The sequence below is a fragment of the Plasmodium inui genome, assembly GCF_000524495.1.
Source record: "Plasmodium inui San Antonio 1 unplaced genomic scaffold supercont1.33, whole genome shotgun sequence".
NCBI lineage: Eukaryota > Apicomplexa > Aconoidasida > Haemosporida > Plasmodiidae > Plasmodium > Plasmodium inui.
This window is the reverse complement of record NW_008481867.1, coordinates 82,305-96,727: the sequence shown is the minus strand read 5'-3', so window position 1 is coordinate 96,727 and position 14,423 is coordinate 82,305. Positions and strand designations below refer to the sequence as shown.

General features: G+C 42.7%; 3 protein-coding genes across 3 annotated transcripts; 2 read left to right on the top strand and 1 right to left on the bottom strand.

The window, feature by feature from the left end:
- Positions 1-1,514: 1,514 nt before the first annotated feature.
- C922_04987 (hypothetical protein) lies at positions 1,515-3,482 on the top strand (the record flags this gene model as incomplete). The annotated part of the gene is made up of 8 exons (XM_008820561.1): positions 1,515-1,690; positions 2,014-2,115; positions 2,352-2,433; positions 2,593-2,652; positions 2,747-2,826; positions 3,022-3,060; positions 3,183-3,261; positions 3,426-3,482. The coding sequence occupies 8 exons, from the start codon at positions 1,515-1,517 to the stop codon at positions 3,480-3,482; spliced, it is 675 nt and encodes a 224-aa protein (XP_008818783.1).
- Positions 3,483-4,898: 1,416 nt separating this feature from the next.
- On the top strand, positions 4,899-7,562 carry C922_04986 (hypothetical protein; the record flags this gene model as incomplete). Its single annotated transcript, XM_008820560.1, has 1 exon — positions 4,899-7,562. The coding sequence occupies one exon, from the start codon at positions 4,899-4,901 to the stop codon at positions 7,560-7,562; it is 2,664 nt and encodes an 887-aa protein (XP_008818782.1).
- A 376-nt stretch (positions 7,563-7,938) lies between these two features.
- On the bottom strand, positions 7,939-12,751 carry C922_04985 (adenosinetriphosphatase; the record flags this gene model as incomplete). The annotated part of the gene is made up of 2 exons (XM_008820559.1): positions 7,939-12,389; positions 12,565-12,751. 2 exons carry the CDS (start codon positions 12,749-12,751, stop codon positions 7,939-7,941), a joined length of 4,638 nt encoding a protein of 1,545 aa, XP_008818781.1.
- Between the last annotated feature and the right edge of the window lie 1,672 nt (positions 12,752-14,423).

Genomic DNA, 14,423 nt, shown 5'->3' with positions numbered 1-14,423 from the left:
ACAAAAATTAAAAAAAAGAATAAGAAAAACGGATCCAAAAAATGCAAAAAGAAATTTTACATTTTTCCCGTTTAGCCATATTCCCCCATTATTTTTTTTTCTCCTTCAATTTTATTTACCTTTTGAAATTCCCAAGCATGGGGAGATTGATCAGGACGCTGTAAAGACTCTTGCTATCTGTCGCCCAGCCCCTCCGTATACAGCTATGGTGGGGAAGCCAATGCCAAGATTGTCACATGCATCGAAAAAAGTAAAACTATGCAGGTGAAACTATCAAACCGAGTGACGCCACCACTATGCTCAAATGAAACATACAAAATGAGAAATTACGCTGGCTAAGTGTTAGAAAACGCCGTTTTTTTTATTTCTACGTACAAAATGGATTGCAGTTCGTTGGGACACACCTAGAATTTTCCTTTCCCTCGAAATGGAGCGTACATATATTTGAGCATTCACATATGAAGGTAGATATGTACAGAAATGCACTCCCCTTTGGTCCTCCGTGCGAATACAACGGCGGGCTGCCAATCAACGTGGAGCGACTCAATTAGCCGCTCCTCAGCTTCAGCCCCCACCAAGGAGTTACCAGTTCTGCTGTGCAACATGCCAGTTTCCCATCCTACCAATCCTGTTTTCGTTTTATCATTCTGAACGTTAAGGATGTGATAAAAAAAAAATAAAAAGGCCAACACATGTGCTTCAATTTCATAATGATGAACAACGTATAAGGGAAACATTGAGGGAACAGAATTATTCCCTTCCGATTGGCTACTTTTTCTACGAAGTTAACAGAGAAGGCCCAATCAAAATGGAATTTCTTGTACAGCGCAGGTGTTAGCAAAATGGAATAGGTGGCATATACCCAAATTGCAAGATGGGAGTGGAAAAAAAAAGGTGTCTTTTTATTCTACCCATTCTCACATGTTTTATCCCGGAGGATTTTTTTTTCTCTTTTAAAGTAGGACACAAAAAGACATTTTACAAGCCACACAGCATCGCCACAGAACAGTGTGATGAACTCATCACCTTTGCGTTTTCCTTCTTCCAAGCGCAAGCAGGAATGTGTAAAGAATAGGGAACCCTTAGAGGATTCAAAAGAGAGTTCCAAATTTTGTGTGGACCCGACTGCGTGTCACACTCCTTTGTTATTGTGCTTATCATGGCGCATTATTAACTTAGGCGACAACACAACTCTCAATTTGTCTCAACAAGTGCGTGCACGCACACATACACTTGCACGCACAGGTAGAGACACCTCGTAGAACAGATTTACTCTGCAATTATTTGCCTTAAAAACCACAAGCGCGATGAACACATAAAATGGGAGGGAGTAAACTTTGTCCAAACTTTGTAAAAAAAAAAAAAAAAATTATCTTGCGCCGAATGCGTCCATAACATTATCGTCTTGCTAAGGAAAAGAAACCCATGTAATGAACACGCACACCTCTTTCCTTCTCTGAGCTAAATGTTGTGCTTCGTTGCTCTACAGTATTTTTTTTTTTTTTTTTTGCAAAATGTTCCGTGTGCATATATTGTACATAGTTAATTGCGGAGATTTCCTCTTACAAATTTATGCTTCTCGCGGGATAGCCAGAAAAAAGCAAAACGATTTAAGACCATACATTTCATTTTCCTTTTTTAGCAATTCCTTGTGTTTTCAAAATTTAAAATCCATGATTTACCTATTTGCGTGACTCCAACCGTGAATTCATATATACCCAGTGAATTTTTATTGTTAAAAAAATATATGCACAAATGTACCTTCCCCAAATTGTCCGATTTATTAAAATGACTGGGATGACATTCCTTTGCCTTCTATTGTTTGCCACACTTGGCTCTACAACATCGCAGTAAATGTTCATGTTCTAGGGTCTTTTTTTTTTCTTTCTTTTTTTTAAGCAATGCATATGTTAAGGGAGCGGTTTGTCTATGGCGACCCTATCCCACGCGCCTCACCAGCCGTTGGCTAGTTTTCGCTTCATCCCCCCTTCATTCAATTTTCACAATTCATAGAGATGAATTTCCAACCGTTAGATGGGGACAGAGCTCAAAGAAATTGACGCTCATCATTTCCATTCCGTCCGTCGAAGGGGAGAAGGTGGAATTTACGGAAAGGTGATAAAACAACTGGGGAGGGGAAGCACGAGAGAAAACGATATTTCAAAAAAAAAAAGTATCACTCATCGTTTATCACTTTGGTTGCACGTCCATCCCGAGTGGATAAAGTCTAAGCAGAAAAGAAAAGATTGACATAGCAGATATGCTCACTCCTCCACCCGTGCAATGTTTTACTTTCTTCCACTCACGTTGACACGCCTCCTTAACACGTTCGCCCTTGCCCCTCGCTATAGTAACATACACCTCACAACGCCCAATAAGCAGGGCCAGAACTTCGACCTCAGCTTAGATTTACTAAGACCGATAATCCCAGTGGTAGGTACATTTGGTGGTATACTCCACACAATAATTCTCCATTGCGTCGCCATTCATGAAGAATACGCAGTGAACCGCCTCTCCGTATGATACATTACCATCTCGTCACCTTTTTCTACCCTGTCTCTTTTTACATTTCCGATTTAAACTCAAACTCAGAAATGTTCCTACACCTCATTGGACAGCGGGCTAAAGATACAGATTGAGAAACGGGTCAAGGTTAGCTGCGCATTATTTTGGTACACTTTTTTTTTTCTAACACTCCAGTTATATAAACACCTTCATGTGAACCTTCCCCAATATCCCCCCGAAGGAACCGTGTTGGAAGCGCTTGACGAAGAACGAAGAAATGAATTTTCTGATAAAAGACAAAAGGCTTAGCGATCCAACTGAGTAAAAATTAAGAGATTAATGCGTTCCCATGCCAGTGATTAACTGCTCAAAATTTGTTAAGCGCTTTCCATACGTTGTTGATGTTGGGTGTATGAATATTGCTTCCCCTAGCATGCACAACGCACGTGCTACATAACAGTGAGAAAATTCCCCCCTCTCATTTTTCCTTTCTCATTTTTTCCCCTCCTTACGCAGCTGTGAAGAGGCCAAGGAAATCTGGCTGGGAGAATACATGTAAGACGAAACGTGCGTCCACCTATCTTCTGAGTCTGCTGCACTTTTTGCCAATTTTGCAAACCCTGCCACGGGAACATACCCCTTGATGAATTTATTTCCTGGTCCCATGTACCTCACAGGTTTTTTAAAAGAAAAAATAAGTCGAACAACACCCCAACAAGGGTGGATGATGCTGACCCAACGAAAAAAAAGGACATCGTGCAGGCAAGCAAAATGGCGTCATATGCATATGGCCGTGCAGTCATATGTCATGACGGGACCGCAAAATGGGGTTAATTCAGCGTCCTCTGTCTGCCCCTATAATATATATATATGTACTTTTCTTTTTTTTTTCCCTGCTTCTTTTGCCCCCGCGAAAACAGAACATAATTGACAGCTTGAAGGACGCCCACCCAAATTTCTCCCTGCACGAATATTAGCAAAGATGCCGAAGGGGGGAAAAAAATAGGAAGAGAATTGGAAGGGAAAATGGAAAGAAAATGGAACAAAATTGGGAAAAAAATTCATAAATCATGGCCGTACATGAGCTCTATGTAAATTTATGCAGATAATAAAGAATAAGCATTTCTAGAAATGAATAATCTGAACATAACGCTTGTTCAACCTGATAAACAGTGATTTTTATCGTATTTTTCCTCCCATGCGACTTCTTTTTCTTTCTTTTTTCTCATTTTGAATTGTTTGGTCTCGCCAAAACAACGTTGCGCACTTGCGCGTATGCATAGCTGTACATTGAAATAGATATAACATGGCGTTGCTGTACGATGATGGAACAGTTCGATGATGGAACAGATCGATGGGGCAACTGTACGATAGGGCAACTGTACGATAGGGCAACTGTACGATAGGGCAACTGTACGATAGGGCAACTGTACGATAGGGCAACTGTACGATAGGGCAACTGCTCCCATTGATGCTTCTGCAGACTTAGGTATCCTCGGAGGCAAATGAATCATGCGTGGACGCAAATCTCCCACTGCATGTGACTAGCGATTTGGGAAAAAAAAAAAAAAAAAACATCCTACCGATTTATTTGCATACATGGTTTTTTCCTAACATTTTTCATTCATTTTGCATTTTCCATTTTGTGAGGAACCAAATCGACACATCACTTAAGCACAATGCATGGTTGATTAGGAGGAAATGCCTGCATCCATAACTTTTAAATGGCCCATGCGCGGATGATATATCGTTAAAGCAAAGTCTGCTTTTTGTTCCGAACCAAAACAGGAAAAAAGGGGTATATTATTACGTTGCAAGGAGAGGCATTTAACTTCTTCCATCTCGGGGGCATCCTTCAGCAATTTGTGGACAACCAGTTGACGATTTTGTGTATATTTTTAAGTGCCTATTTTGTAAAATAAAAAAAAAACTTTTCAGACGGGACAAATTTTTGCAACCGTTAAGCATGGACATCGCCCTCCCCAATCCATGAGATGACCAGCTGTGCTCATCGTATCACTCGCAACGTGAGTACATTTTAGCTTCGCTGCGGAACCGTATGTGACGCGTTAGGCAAAAAAAATCTTTTTTTTTTTTTTTTTTTTACCATCCTACGCGTAGCCCATTTATTTACTATGCAAACGGAAGGTGCAGTTCTGCATCATCATTTTCGCCCCCCTCTAATTGCCTGAAGGCATAATATAAGGGCTGCGTGCCCCCGCCAGCAACCGTGATTCCGTTAAAGCCTATTTGGAGGCTCACCCCCACAAACACAACCTCGAATCCATACACTGAAACGTAGTTACGTACTTCCACATATGGACCCTTAACAACTGCCTCATGCGCCAACTAATGCATCACGCAGATCGCTTACCGTTTTTGCTTGACGAACAATGGCCCAAGATTGGAAAAACACAATTTTGCAACGCATGAAACAGAGGAACGTTGCACAGAGCCAGAGATACGAACAAGTACTAACCTCGTACAACGCCCTAGTGGATGAAAAAAACAAACTGACAGCCATCATTGCATCGTTTACATCAGAAAATGTTTTCATGCTTAATGGTAAACATTTAAGCTTCTCACTTTCCAGGCGAGAAAATTCCATTCCGAACCTTTTGAATCACTGCTATGCGCAGCGTGAGGATTACGGTGGGGATAATTTGACACATCGGGACATGTCACTTAGCGTAGCATCGGGGAATGATGCCACCACGGAAGGATCCCCAGGGGAGGCGACAACCCCGTCAGGAGCTACGGCCAAGACGCAGGACAGACTGACAAACGGACTCTCCAAAAGAGAATTGCTCCAAGTCATTAAGGAAAAAGCCAAAGCAGACCAACTGATACTTCTTCTAAAAAACGACATAAATGAAAAAAAAAAAGTTCTCAGCATTTTAAACAAACACAATAAAACTTTGAATGACACACTCGTAAAAAAGGAACAGCAGCTCAATGACAAAAAGGAAAAGTTGTCTAAGCTGCAAAATGTCATTAGTAGACAAGAGAAGGAAATAAAATTATACGCCACTTGTAACGTATCACTTAAGAGGAAAATAAAATGGAGCCAAAAGAAAAAGCAAAAAGTGATTAACGAATTTGACGCAATCAGACTTTCCTATTTCAAAATATGGAAAGAAGCATTCCAACTCAAAAAGTGCAAAAAGAATCTCGAGAAGGATTACTTTGCCATCAGAAATGAATTATTACAGAAAAAAATCGAAAATGAAAAACTCCTTCAATGCTTATTAAAAATTAAGAAAGAATACAGACGTCACCTGATCAAGGTGCACACATTGGTGCGACAACGTAATGCCAATTATTCCCTCCTTTCAGAGAAGAATCCAACACATAAAAGAAGGTTCCCTAAAAGACATAAGTTCTTTTTAACCCTGTACTGGGACAAACTGCACTACATGTATAACTATGGGGAACCCCCTTGGGCGAATGCACACCATTCGCAGCGTAAAAACAACGTTCTTGCAAAGAAGAGAAACAATTTGTTAGTCGTACCGAGTAGAAGTAGCCATGCTGAAAAGCCGCCTATCCGTCAGGACATTCCCCAGGTGGAGAAGTCCCAATGGGGGGAAAACGCACCTGCACCAGAAGCACCACATGCAAGTGGCAAAAACAAATACAGCGTCTTACGAGAGCATGTGCAGGTTGCACACAAGAAGGGTTCCTTTCTTCAAAACGGTCGGGGAGACTACAACCACCTCGGGGCTATCAGTCTCGGAAATAGCTGCCATAGCAACGGAAGGTACCAAACCGTGTCAAATGATCCAACTCAATTCGTTAGCAACGGTTTACGTAGACCCCGTTTCCACAAGATAAAGGGGTACCTAAGTGTTCACACGAGCAGTAGTGTCCTCTGCTTTAGCGCCTTCCCCGGAACATGTCCCCAGGTTGATTCACACAAATATGTGAAGCAAAAATGGGGGAGAAGGCAGCGCACTTGTTCCTCGGACAAGGAGAACCAATTGGACTCATCAGGTTTGGCAAACCATGGTGAGAGTGGAACCTCTCTACTTCCTCACAATAACGACTGCGACAGTGATTTGGACATGCTTAGCAGCGTTGGTAGCGATGGAGACTATTCCGAGTTGAGGGACCCCCGTCTGGCCGTCTTGCCTACAGCATGGCTTCCTCACCCCACAGATACACACCCGCATAACGCGCTCGTCACCTGCGCAGAGGACGGAAGCATCGCATTTGTAAAGATCAAAAAAGAGAAGATGACCTGCATTAAACGTTTCCAAATAGGCGACCAGAAAATCGCAGCGACCAATGTGTGCGTACACCCCACCAGCAAACATTCCTTACTCTCCCTAACAAACAATACCATCTGCTTAATAAATAACGGAAGCGGCCAAATTGAAAATTGGTACCACTCACATGACGAAAAAATAACATCAATTAATTTTTTGCACCATCTGAGCTACGCAGACGAGCTGCCCCCAAGTGGCTCCCCAGCAGACAGCCCTTTTTTTTACTCGACCAGTTTAGACAAAACGGTAAAATTATTCCATTTGGAAAGAGGAAGTCTCTACAGCTTACTTCGCGTAAACGATGCAGTTACCTGTTCGTGCAAATCAAACAAGCAGCCACTTGTCCTGATTGGAACGCGCTCAGGTTCAATCATATGTTACGATCTAAGAATCCACAACAGAGGCGTAACCCAGTCAGCACTATATCAAAAGAACATTTTTGACGATGAAATTTCCGGTGTCACTTACTCCCCAGATGATACACTAATAGCAATACAGTCCATCGGGGGAAAAACCAAATTGTTAAACGCAAATAAAATTAATTTTTTTCAGTGCTTGGAAAGACCAGATTTTTTGAAAAATGAAAGTCCCACGTGCGCCCCTGTTTTCTCGGCTGATGGGAACGAGTTGATTTGCACCTTCCCCTACACCTTAATTGCACACGATGTCGTGACGCATTCTTACGTCAGCTTTGTTAATGACGAGCTTGCTCAGGTAAACGGGGCGCACTGGCTGTCGGGCGGCAATCTGTGCACAATTCACGCGGACGGGAACGTCGCCATCTGGTGAAATTGGCCTTGCTGCTTCGCTGGCATTTTGCCGCTATACTTTGTCGCCACGGTTGTGTTTTTTTTTTTTTTTTGTTTTTTTTTTTGAGTCTTTTTTTCTAACCCGTAAAGCAGTCCCCCCTCCCGTCCCCAATTAATCCTCTCATGAGTGGCCCGAATTTGATGACACCCCCGTTTGCCTTCTACAGGCATTTCTTGTTTCGTTCCTTCACCGCTTTGTTTGTCATACTTAACTCCCTTTTGGAAGAACACCCCATTTATTCTTTCCCCTCTGCGCGAGGATAGGCTAATTGTCCATTTTTTCAAAAAAAAAAAAAAAAAACAAATAAACAGACAGGGAGACAAAAAAAAAGACATATTATGATGCCATCCCCCCCCTACGCGTGGAAGAGAAACGCCAAGTCCTCCTTGGTCAACTTCTGCATCGCGTTTCCTGAGTCCCCAATGGTGCAGTCGAACACGAGCTGCTTCTTATTCTGCAGCTGCAGGATTTTCTCCTCAACGGTGTTCTCTATGATGAAGCGCGTGGCGTACACGGTCTTGGTCTGCCCGATCCGGTGGGCCCTCTGAATGGCCTGCAACTCCGCAGCGGGGTTCCACCACGGGTCAACGATGAAGATTCGATTGGCCACCTGCAAATTCAGTCCCTCTCCACCGGCCTTCAAACTTATGAGCAAAACTCGTAGATGCTTGTCTTCGTTAAAATTGTAAAGAATATTATTCCTAGAAACCATGGACATATAACCCAGCAGTTTCGAACATATGATGTTGTGTTTCTTTAAATGGTATTCAATCAGATCAAGCATGGAGCAATATTGTGAAAATATTAGGCATTTATCATCCGTGGCATGAATCACATTTTGTACTTCTTCAAAAACGGCTTCTATCTTGGTGCTTGTCCGATATTCCTGTGTATTAATTCGGTTAATAAAACTTTTGTTAATGTAGGTAGTTTCCTCCTTACATACGATAATTTCTTCCTCATCCTGTTCTTCCACTTGGTTCATCAGATTAAAATCAACGGTCAGGGGGACATAACACACTGGACACCCCAGCGGTAAATCCTGCACACCTGTTTCGTCACTACTTAACAGACTAACGAACTGTTTTTTTTCTTTATCTTTAAATTTGACTACTGAAATGGATTTGGCTTTCTTATTTAGCTTATTTCCATCTGCTTCGTTGGGGGAACTACTCATAGAAGGCTCTTCATTGAATACGATTTCGTTTATGTCGTAGAGACTTCCTTCCTTCTCCCGTGACTCGGCCCCGAAATGGAAGGTGTGCGCCTTGGATAGGCTAGCGGCGGGGGGCCCATCACAATTACCATCAGCCGAGACATCCACATCAGCAGAAACATCACCCCGAACAGCAGCATCACCACGAGCAGCCCCTTCATCTCCATCCGTCAACACATTGTTCCCCCCCTGAAAACTCTCGATATACTGCTTCAAACATGATTTGTGAAAATTGTGGTTACACTTGGTACTGATGTGGATCTTCTTGGGCACATTCTCCAGACAGATGCCACACACGTAGTCGTTCGAAATGGCTGGGATGATGGAAGAATTCTTTTTTATGAATTTCCCCGAGGGGTCACTAAGGAAGGAGTTTCCAAACAAAATCAAATACGGATGATCTGCAGCCTGTCTTAATCTGCTCAGCAAATCGAAGATATGCGCATAGTTGTGCAGAACCGTGTTGGATTTCACGTAAGTATCAAACTGGGTCGATGTTTGTTTGTAAAGGGATTCATAAAAGTCTTTTTCCTCATTTGATAACTTATCTTTCCTAATTCTAATATTTAATGGCTTCAATTTGATGTCATTTTTTCGTTCCCCTTTGGTTCGTCTTAACAAAATCTTATCCAACACTTCATTTTTCAAATAACACATGCTCGTCACTCCTTCCCCATTGTAACCAAACAGCTGTATAGGTCTCAGGATTCTTTTATTGAAATAGTTGAAGTGATTAATCCTGGAGTGATCACAGAGGAAGCAGAATTTATTATCCTTCATTTCGTAATTTAGTAACATACATTTACAATCCTTCTTCGAACAGAAATAATATGCGTAGGGGTAAAACTCAAGAAATCGGATCAAACTATATAACTCTCCGATTCTGTTTTGTAACGGAGTTCCTGTCAAACACCAGCGATATCCTGAGCACTTCAAATTAAAAATGGACTGCGTTGTTGACGTATTTCGATTTTTGATTCTGTGTGCTTCGTCTAGAATTATCCTGTTCCAGTGTATCTGATGCAAAGCACTCTCATCGAATATGCTCGCTTCGGAATTTTTCTGATTCCTTCCTTTCCTTTTCGCCTTTTCAACCATTATCGAACCGTACGATCCAGCCGAGTCGTAAGAATCACTTGTGTCCTCCTTCTCCGCATTGCTCTCCCAGGATGAAAAAGACGACGACGCTTCTGCGTCGCTTCCAAGTTGATCTATATTAAACGATTCATCGCTGTCGCTTGGGCTGACACTTGCGTCGACTACAGTACTATTGCTTTTCCTTCTCCGTTTCAACTTTACCTTGGCGGTTGAGCTGTTTCTCCTTTTAGCCGTGGCCTTCACCTCCTTGGCCTTCCTTAACGTGGAAGAACTTCCGCCCGTTGTCCTCCTCCTAACGGGCTTACCCTTCTCCCGGCCACGGCCTACTCTGCCACTTTTGCTCCGCTTCGCTGCTCGGTCTTCCTCGCCAGGGTTATCCTCACCATTGAAGGGATCACCCACATGAGAGGCAGTTCCACCACCACTGTTGCCACGACGTGTCATCCCCAATCCTGTTGCGCTCGAAACGGTGCTGCTCCTACTACTGAGCGCCCCCTTCCCTCTTCCCTTCGATTTGGACGTCACCTCACTATGTACTTCCCCCTTCGCTACCATCAGCTCTTGCCTTATATACTTGGTCGAAACTAAAACCCTGTTAATCAGCTCAACCTTCGTTCCAAAAATATGTTTCCCCATCGTTATCAGCAGAACTTTCAGCTCCCCCATATTTAACCTCTTCAATTCCTCTTCTTCTAAGGGTCTATCACTTAAATAAATTTCCTTCAGCACCTCCTTACAGCGGCTATTCATATCGACGGTGTATAGCTCGTTTTGCAATATATCCTTGATGACTTCATTCCATTTTATGGATTTTTTGTTTCTTCCCTTTCCCTTGTGTGTGCTGCTGACCCTCCTGTCAATTACATCCTTTTCAAATCCTAAATTGCACAGGTCTATTACTCTGCTGGACGTTTTCCTCGTCAGGGGGGAATACATCGGCTTCCTCGACGCGGAGCTGCTGTCGCTTTCTTGGGCCTCTCCCCCCGAGCTGAGAAGAATCACATCGCTCCCGCTTCCGCCGCTTCTTTCACTTCTTTCACTTCTTACACTTCTTACACTTGTGCGGCTTCTTCCCCTGATATGACTCTCCCCCTTTTTGGGGTTACCTCTTTTCTTCTTCCCCTTTGTTGAATGGGCCTCTTCCTTTTTGCTCCCCTCACTGTCTCTTTTACTTTCTTTGATTATTTCCAGGAGGACATTTCTTGGAGTCGGCACAAAATTATCGTCAAACTTTTTCATAGCCACAAGTGCAGTGTCTTTGTTCTTCTTTTTTCTCTTTTTTAACTTCTCCGTTCTGACGGCATCTGGACCACAAAAGTACTTCTTATGAATCACCAGCGTGCTGGGAAGATATAACCTGCCACAATACTCACAGGAAACTTTGTACTTATTTATTATTTTTCTAAAGTGCACCTCTACCATGGCATAAGACGTAATAATGATGTCATATTTTTTCAGTTCTTCAAATGATATTTTTTTCACGCTTCCATGATACACGTACACTTTTAGGATATCTCCCTGGATGAATTTTTCTATTTCTGATTTCCACTGCATTACCGCTGCGATGGGGGCAATGATGAGTGTCTGTCCTTGGGTCTGGTTTTTTTTAGCGTGCCGAGCGTCTTCCGCAGTTTCGCCCTTGGTGTTTCCCTTCTTTCGGGGTGCTCCCTTATTAGAGTTTCTCCTGTTAGGGTTTTCCTTCTTAACACTGGCTGCATCCTCGGAACTTCCGCCCCCGCTGTTAATAACCACCACGCTGCTGTCCGACTCCTCCTTCACTTTGATTTGGCCATCCGGTGAGCTTCCCATTTTGGTCGCCTGGCCGACGCCCTCCTCGCAGCGCCCCCCTGTTTCCCCCTTTAATTGATTAATTTTCTGGCACAAAATTAGCGTAATGGCCTGTATGGTCTTCCCCATACCCATTTCATCGGCCAGGATGCCCCCCTTAACACTGGACTGTTCCTGGTTTATCATCCACGACACTCCCTCCTTCTGATATTCCAACAAATCAAATTTAAGCTCCTTCGGAATTTTCAATCTATTTTGGATAACTCGACTTTCTTGCTTAATCAGATTGATCGAGCTGAATGCTTCCTTCTCCTGATTTATCAGCGCTTCAAAACTGTTCCTCCCCTTCATCCCATTCTTTATTTCACACGGTTTGGCCGTTTCCTTTAACTTCTCCTTTTCTTCATCATCCAGTTCGTCAAATCCTCCAAAAAAAAATTCCCACTTGATGTTTTCATATATCAACTTTTCATGCAAATTGTAATTCCCCTCACACACCATTTCTTCTGAGCTGTTTAGGTACGCCTTCAAGTGTGGCTCATTTTCTTGCGTGTACAAAATGGCATAGAGGATTTTTCTGCTGCAGTCCAGGTGGACCCAGCAGCTTATAAAACCGTAGTTCCCCCTGGGGTCTTTCGTCGGGTATCCTATACGTAAGTTGTTCTTCTCGATCGCAAACCCGCACACTCGGCAGCAGCTGGATTCTACAAAAAGGCAAACATGAAATAAATGAATTGATAAATTAGAAAATAAATAAATTGATAAACAAACGAAGAGGAACATAGAACAATTAACACACAGGGGTTTCACTGGGTACACGTCGGCTTCCATTTCTCCGTCGTGCCCCCCTCCCACTCCACACAGGCTCATTTCCCCTACTTGACTTCGTGCGGTTTATCAACAACTTGGGGGTCAGCTTCAGGGACTCCTTTTTCAGCTTCAACCTCGCGATGTAATTCGTGCCAACCCAGTTCTTTAGCGCCTTCACAAATATGCAGTTCGTTTGAATTATTTCTTTGAAAAATCGTTCCTTCTTGGAAAATATTTTATCCAGGTTATCACCCATCGTAACAGAGTGTCGTGTTTATGGTTATGCTTTCCCGTCTAGTTTGAGATTACCCTACTGAGGCGCTCAGGGCGCACATGCCATTCTGCAGCGTCTTAAAAGATTCCTCTCCTGCCTGACGTAGCGGCAAAGCGGTACGGTCACTAGCTGGGTGGGGGCATACCAAACGGATCAATCACGTAGAAAAAATAAAAAAAAGGAACGAAACAAAATTGACAGAAAAACGCGGCTAGTGGGAATAGCTATACTATACTCCCGCTTCTTTTTCCCTTTCAATTGCTCAACAAGTAAGAGTTGCACAATTTGGAAAATGTTTAGATGGTCACTTATGTATCGTATGCCACATGTGCATTTTGCGATTGTGGATGAATTAGTCGACAAACAAGAGAAGAAGGGGCGTTCTTAAAAGTCCTGGGAGCGCACTTGTTGATTGGCTGGTTCCTGATGGCCCGATTGCACGTCTGCCCCTTTGCACTTTGGCAAAGAGAACAAGTCGAATTCGCGCCGGGATTCTTTTCCACAGATCAGCGGCTCCTTCCAAAAGTTAAAGAATATGTTGTGAACTACCTGCTCGTTTGTGCTATCCTCAGCCTTTACACATCGGCGACACTTTAAAATGGTTTTTCTTTATTTCCTTTTTTTTTCTCTTTTTTTTTAAGATGATCTTTGTGTCAGCTGAGCTTGGAATACCTCACCCCCCGCATTCCACAATAAAAATGTGCCCGTTGGGTGAGGGTGTTCTTCCCTGCGGAATTGTAAAACAGGCGAAGGATATATACATATCACCATAAGGTGCCCCCTCTTTGGCCTCTGAGCCCATGACTAAACGATATAAGGCATTTAAAAAAAAAAAAAAGAAAAAAAAATTCAGATTAAAATTAATCGAAAAAGAAGCAAATTTAATTTGACGCGATCGCATCTGTGACGAGACAACTTAAGTACATGTTATTGTTTGTCATCATTAAGAACGTATGAGATGACACTGGAAATCAACTTGCTGAGGCCGCGCTGTATAGAAAAATTTGTATGTCACGACTACGCGGGTGAATTTTAAGGAACAAAAGAGGATGTCACTTATCGACAACTCCTTTTCTTGCACGTTTGTGTAAATATGGACTGCCTAAATGTTTATCGGAAGAAGCATTTCACGTTTAGCAGTTCGCGCTTACTTGCTTACTGCTTACCGCTTATCTCTTTCTCTTGACCCTTTCAGGCGCCTTGGGGGAAAAAGTACCCATGTGTATATGTCACCTATAAAAATAGCTACGTGCGGATTTTTTTTTTTTTTCCATTTTTTTGCCCATTTTGGCATCCATTTTTTGTACATTGTGCTAACTGGGCCAACTTCTCCTATTGTGCCTGCTACTTTTTTTTTTTTTTTTTTTTTTCCTTTGGCTCCTTCAATGAATAGTAGTAAAATATGCTTACAGGAAAATACAGACTGTCTCTCCCCCCCAATTATGCCATACTATAAGTCTCACTTCCCTCCTCGTGCCCCCCGTTGGATGATTTATTTTGCCACATTGGGACATAATCTTACCCCTCAGGAGGAGGGTTTAAAATGTAATTTTCCGTGAGCAAAAAAATGATTTCCTCTCAAACCCATGGATATGTAAGTAATATCCACACATGGAAGTTGAATGTATAAGGTGAGCTCTCATGGGGGACACAT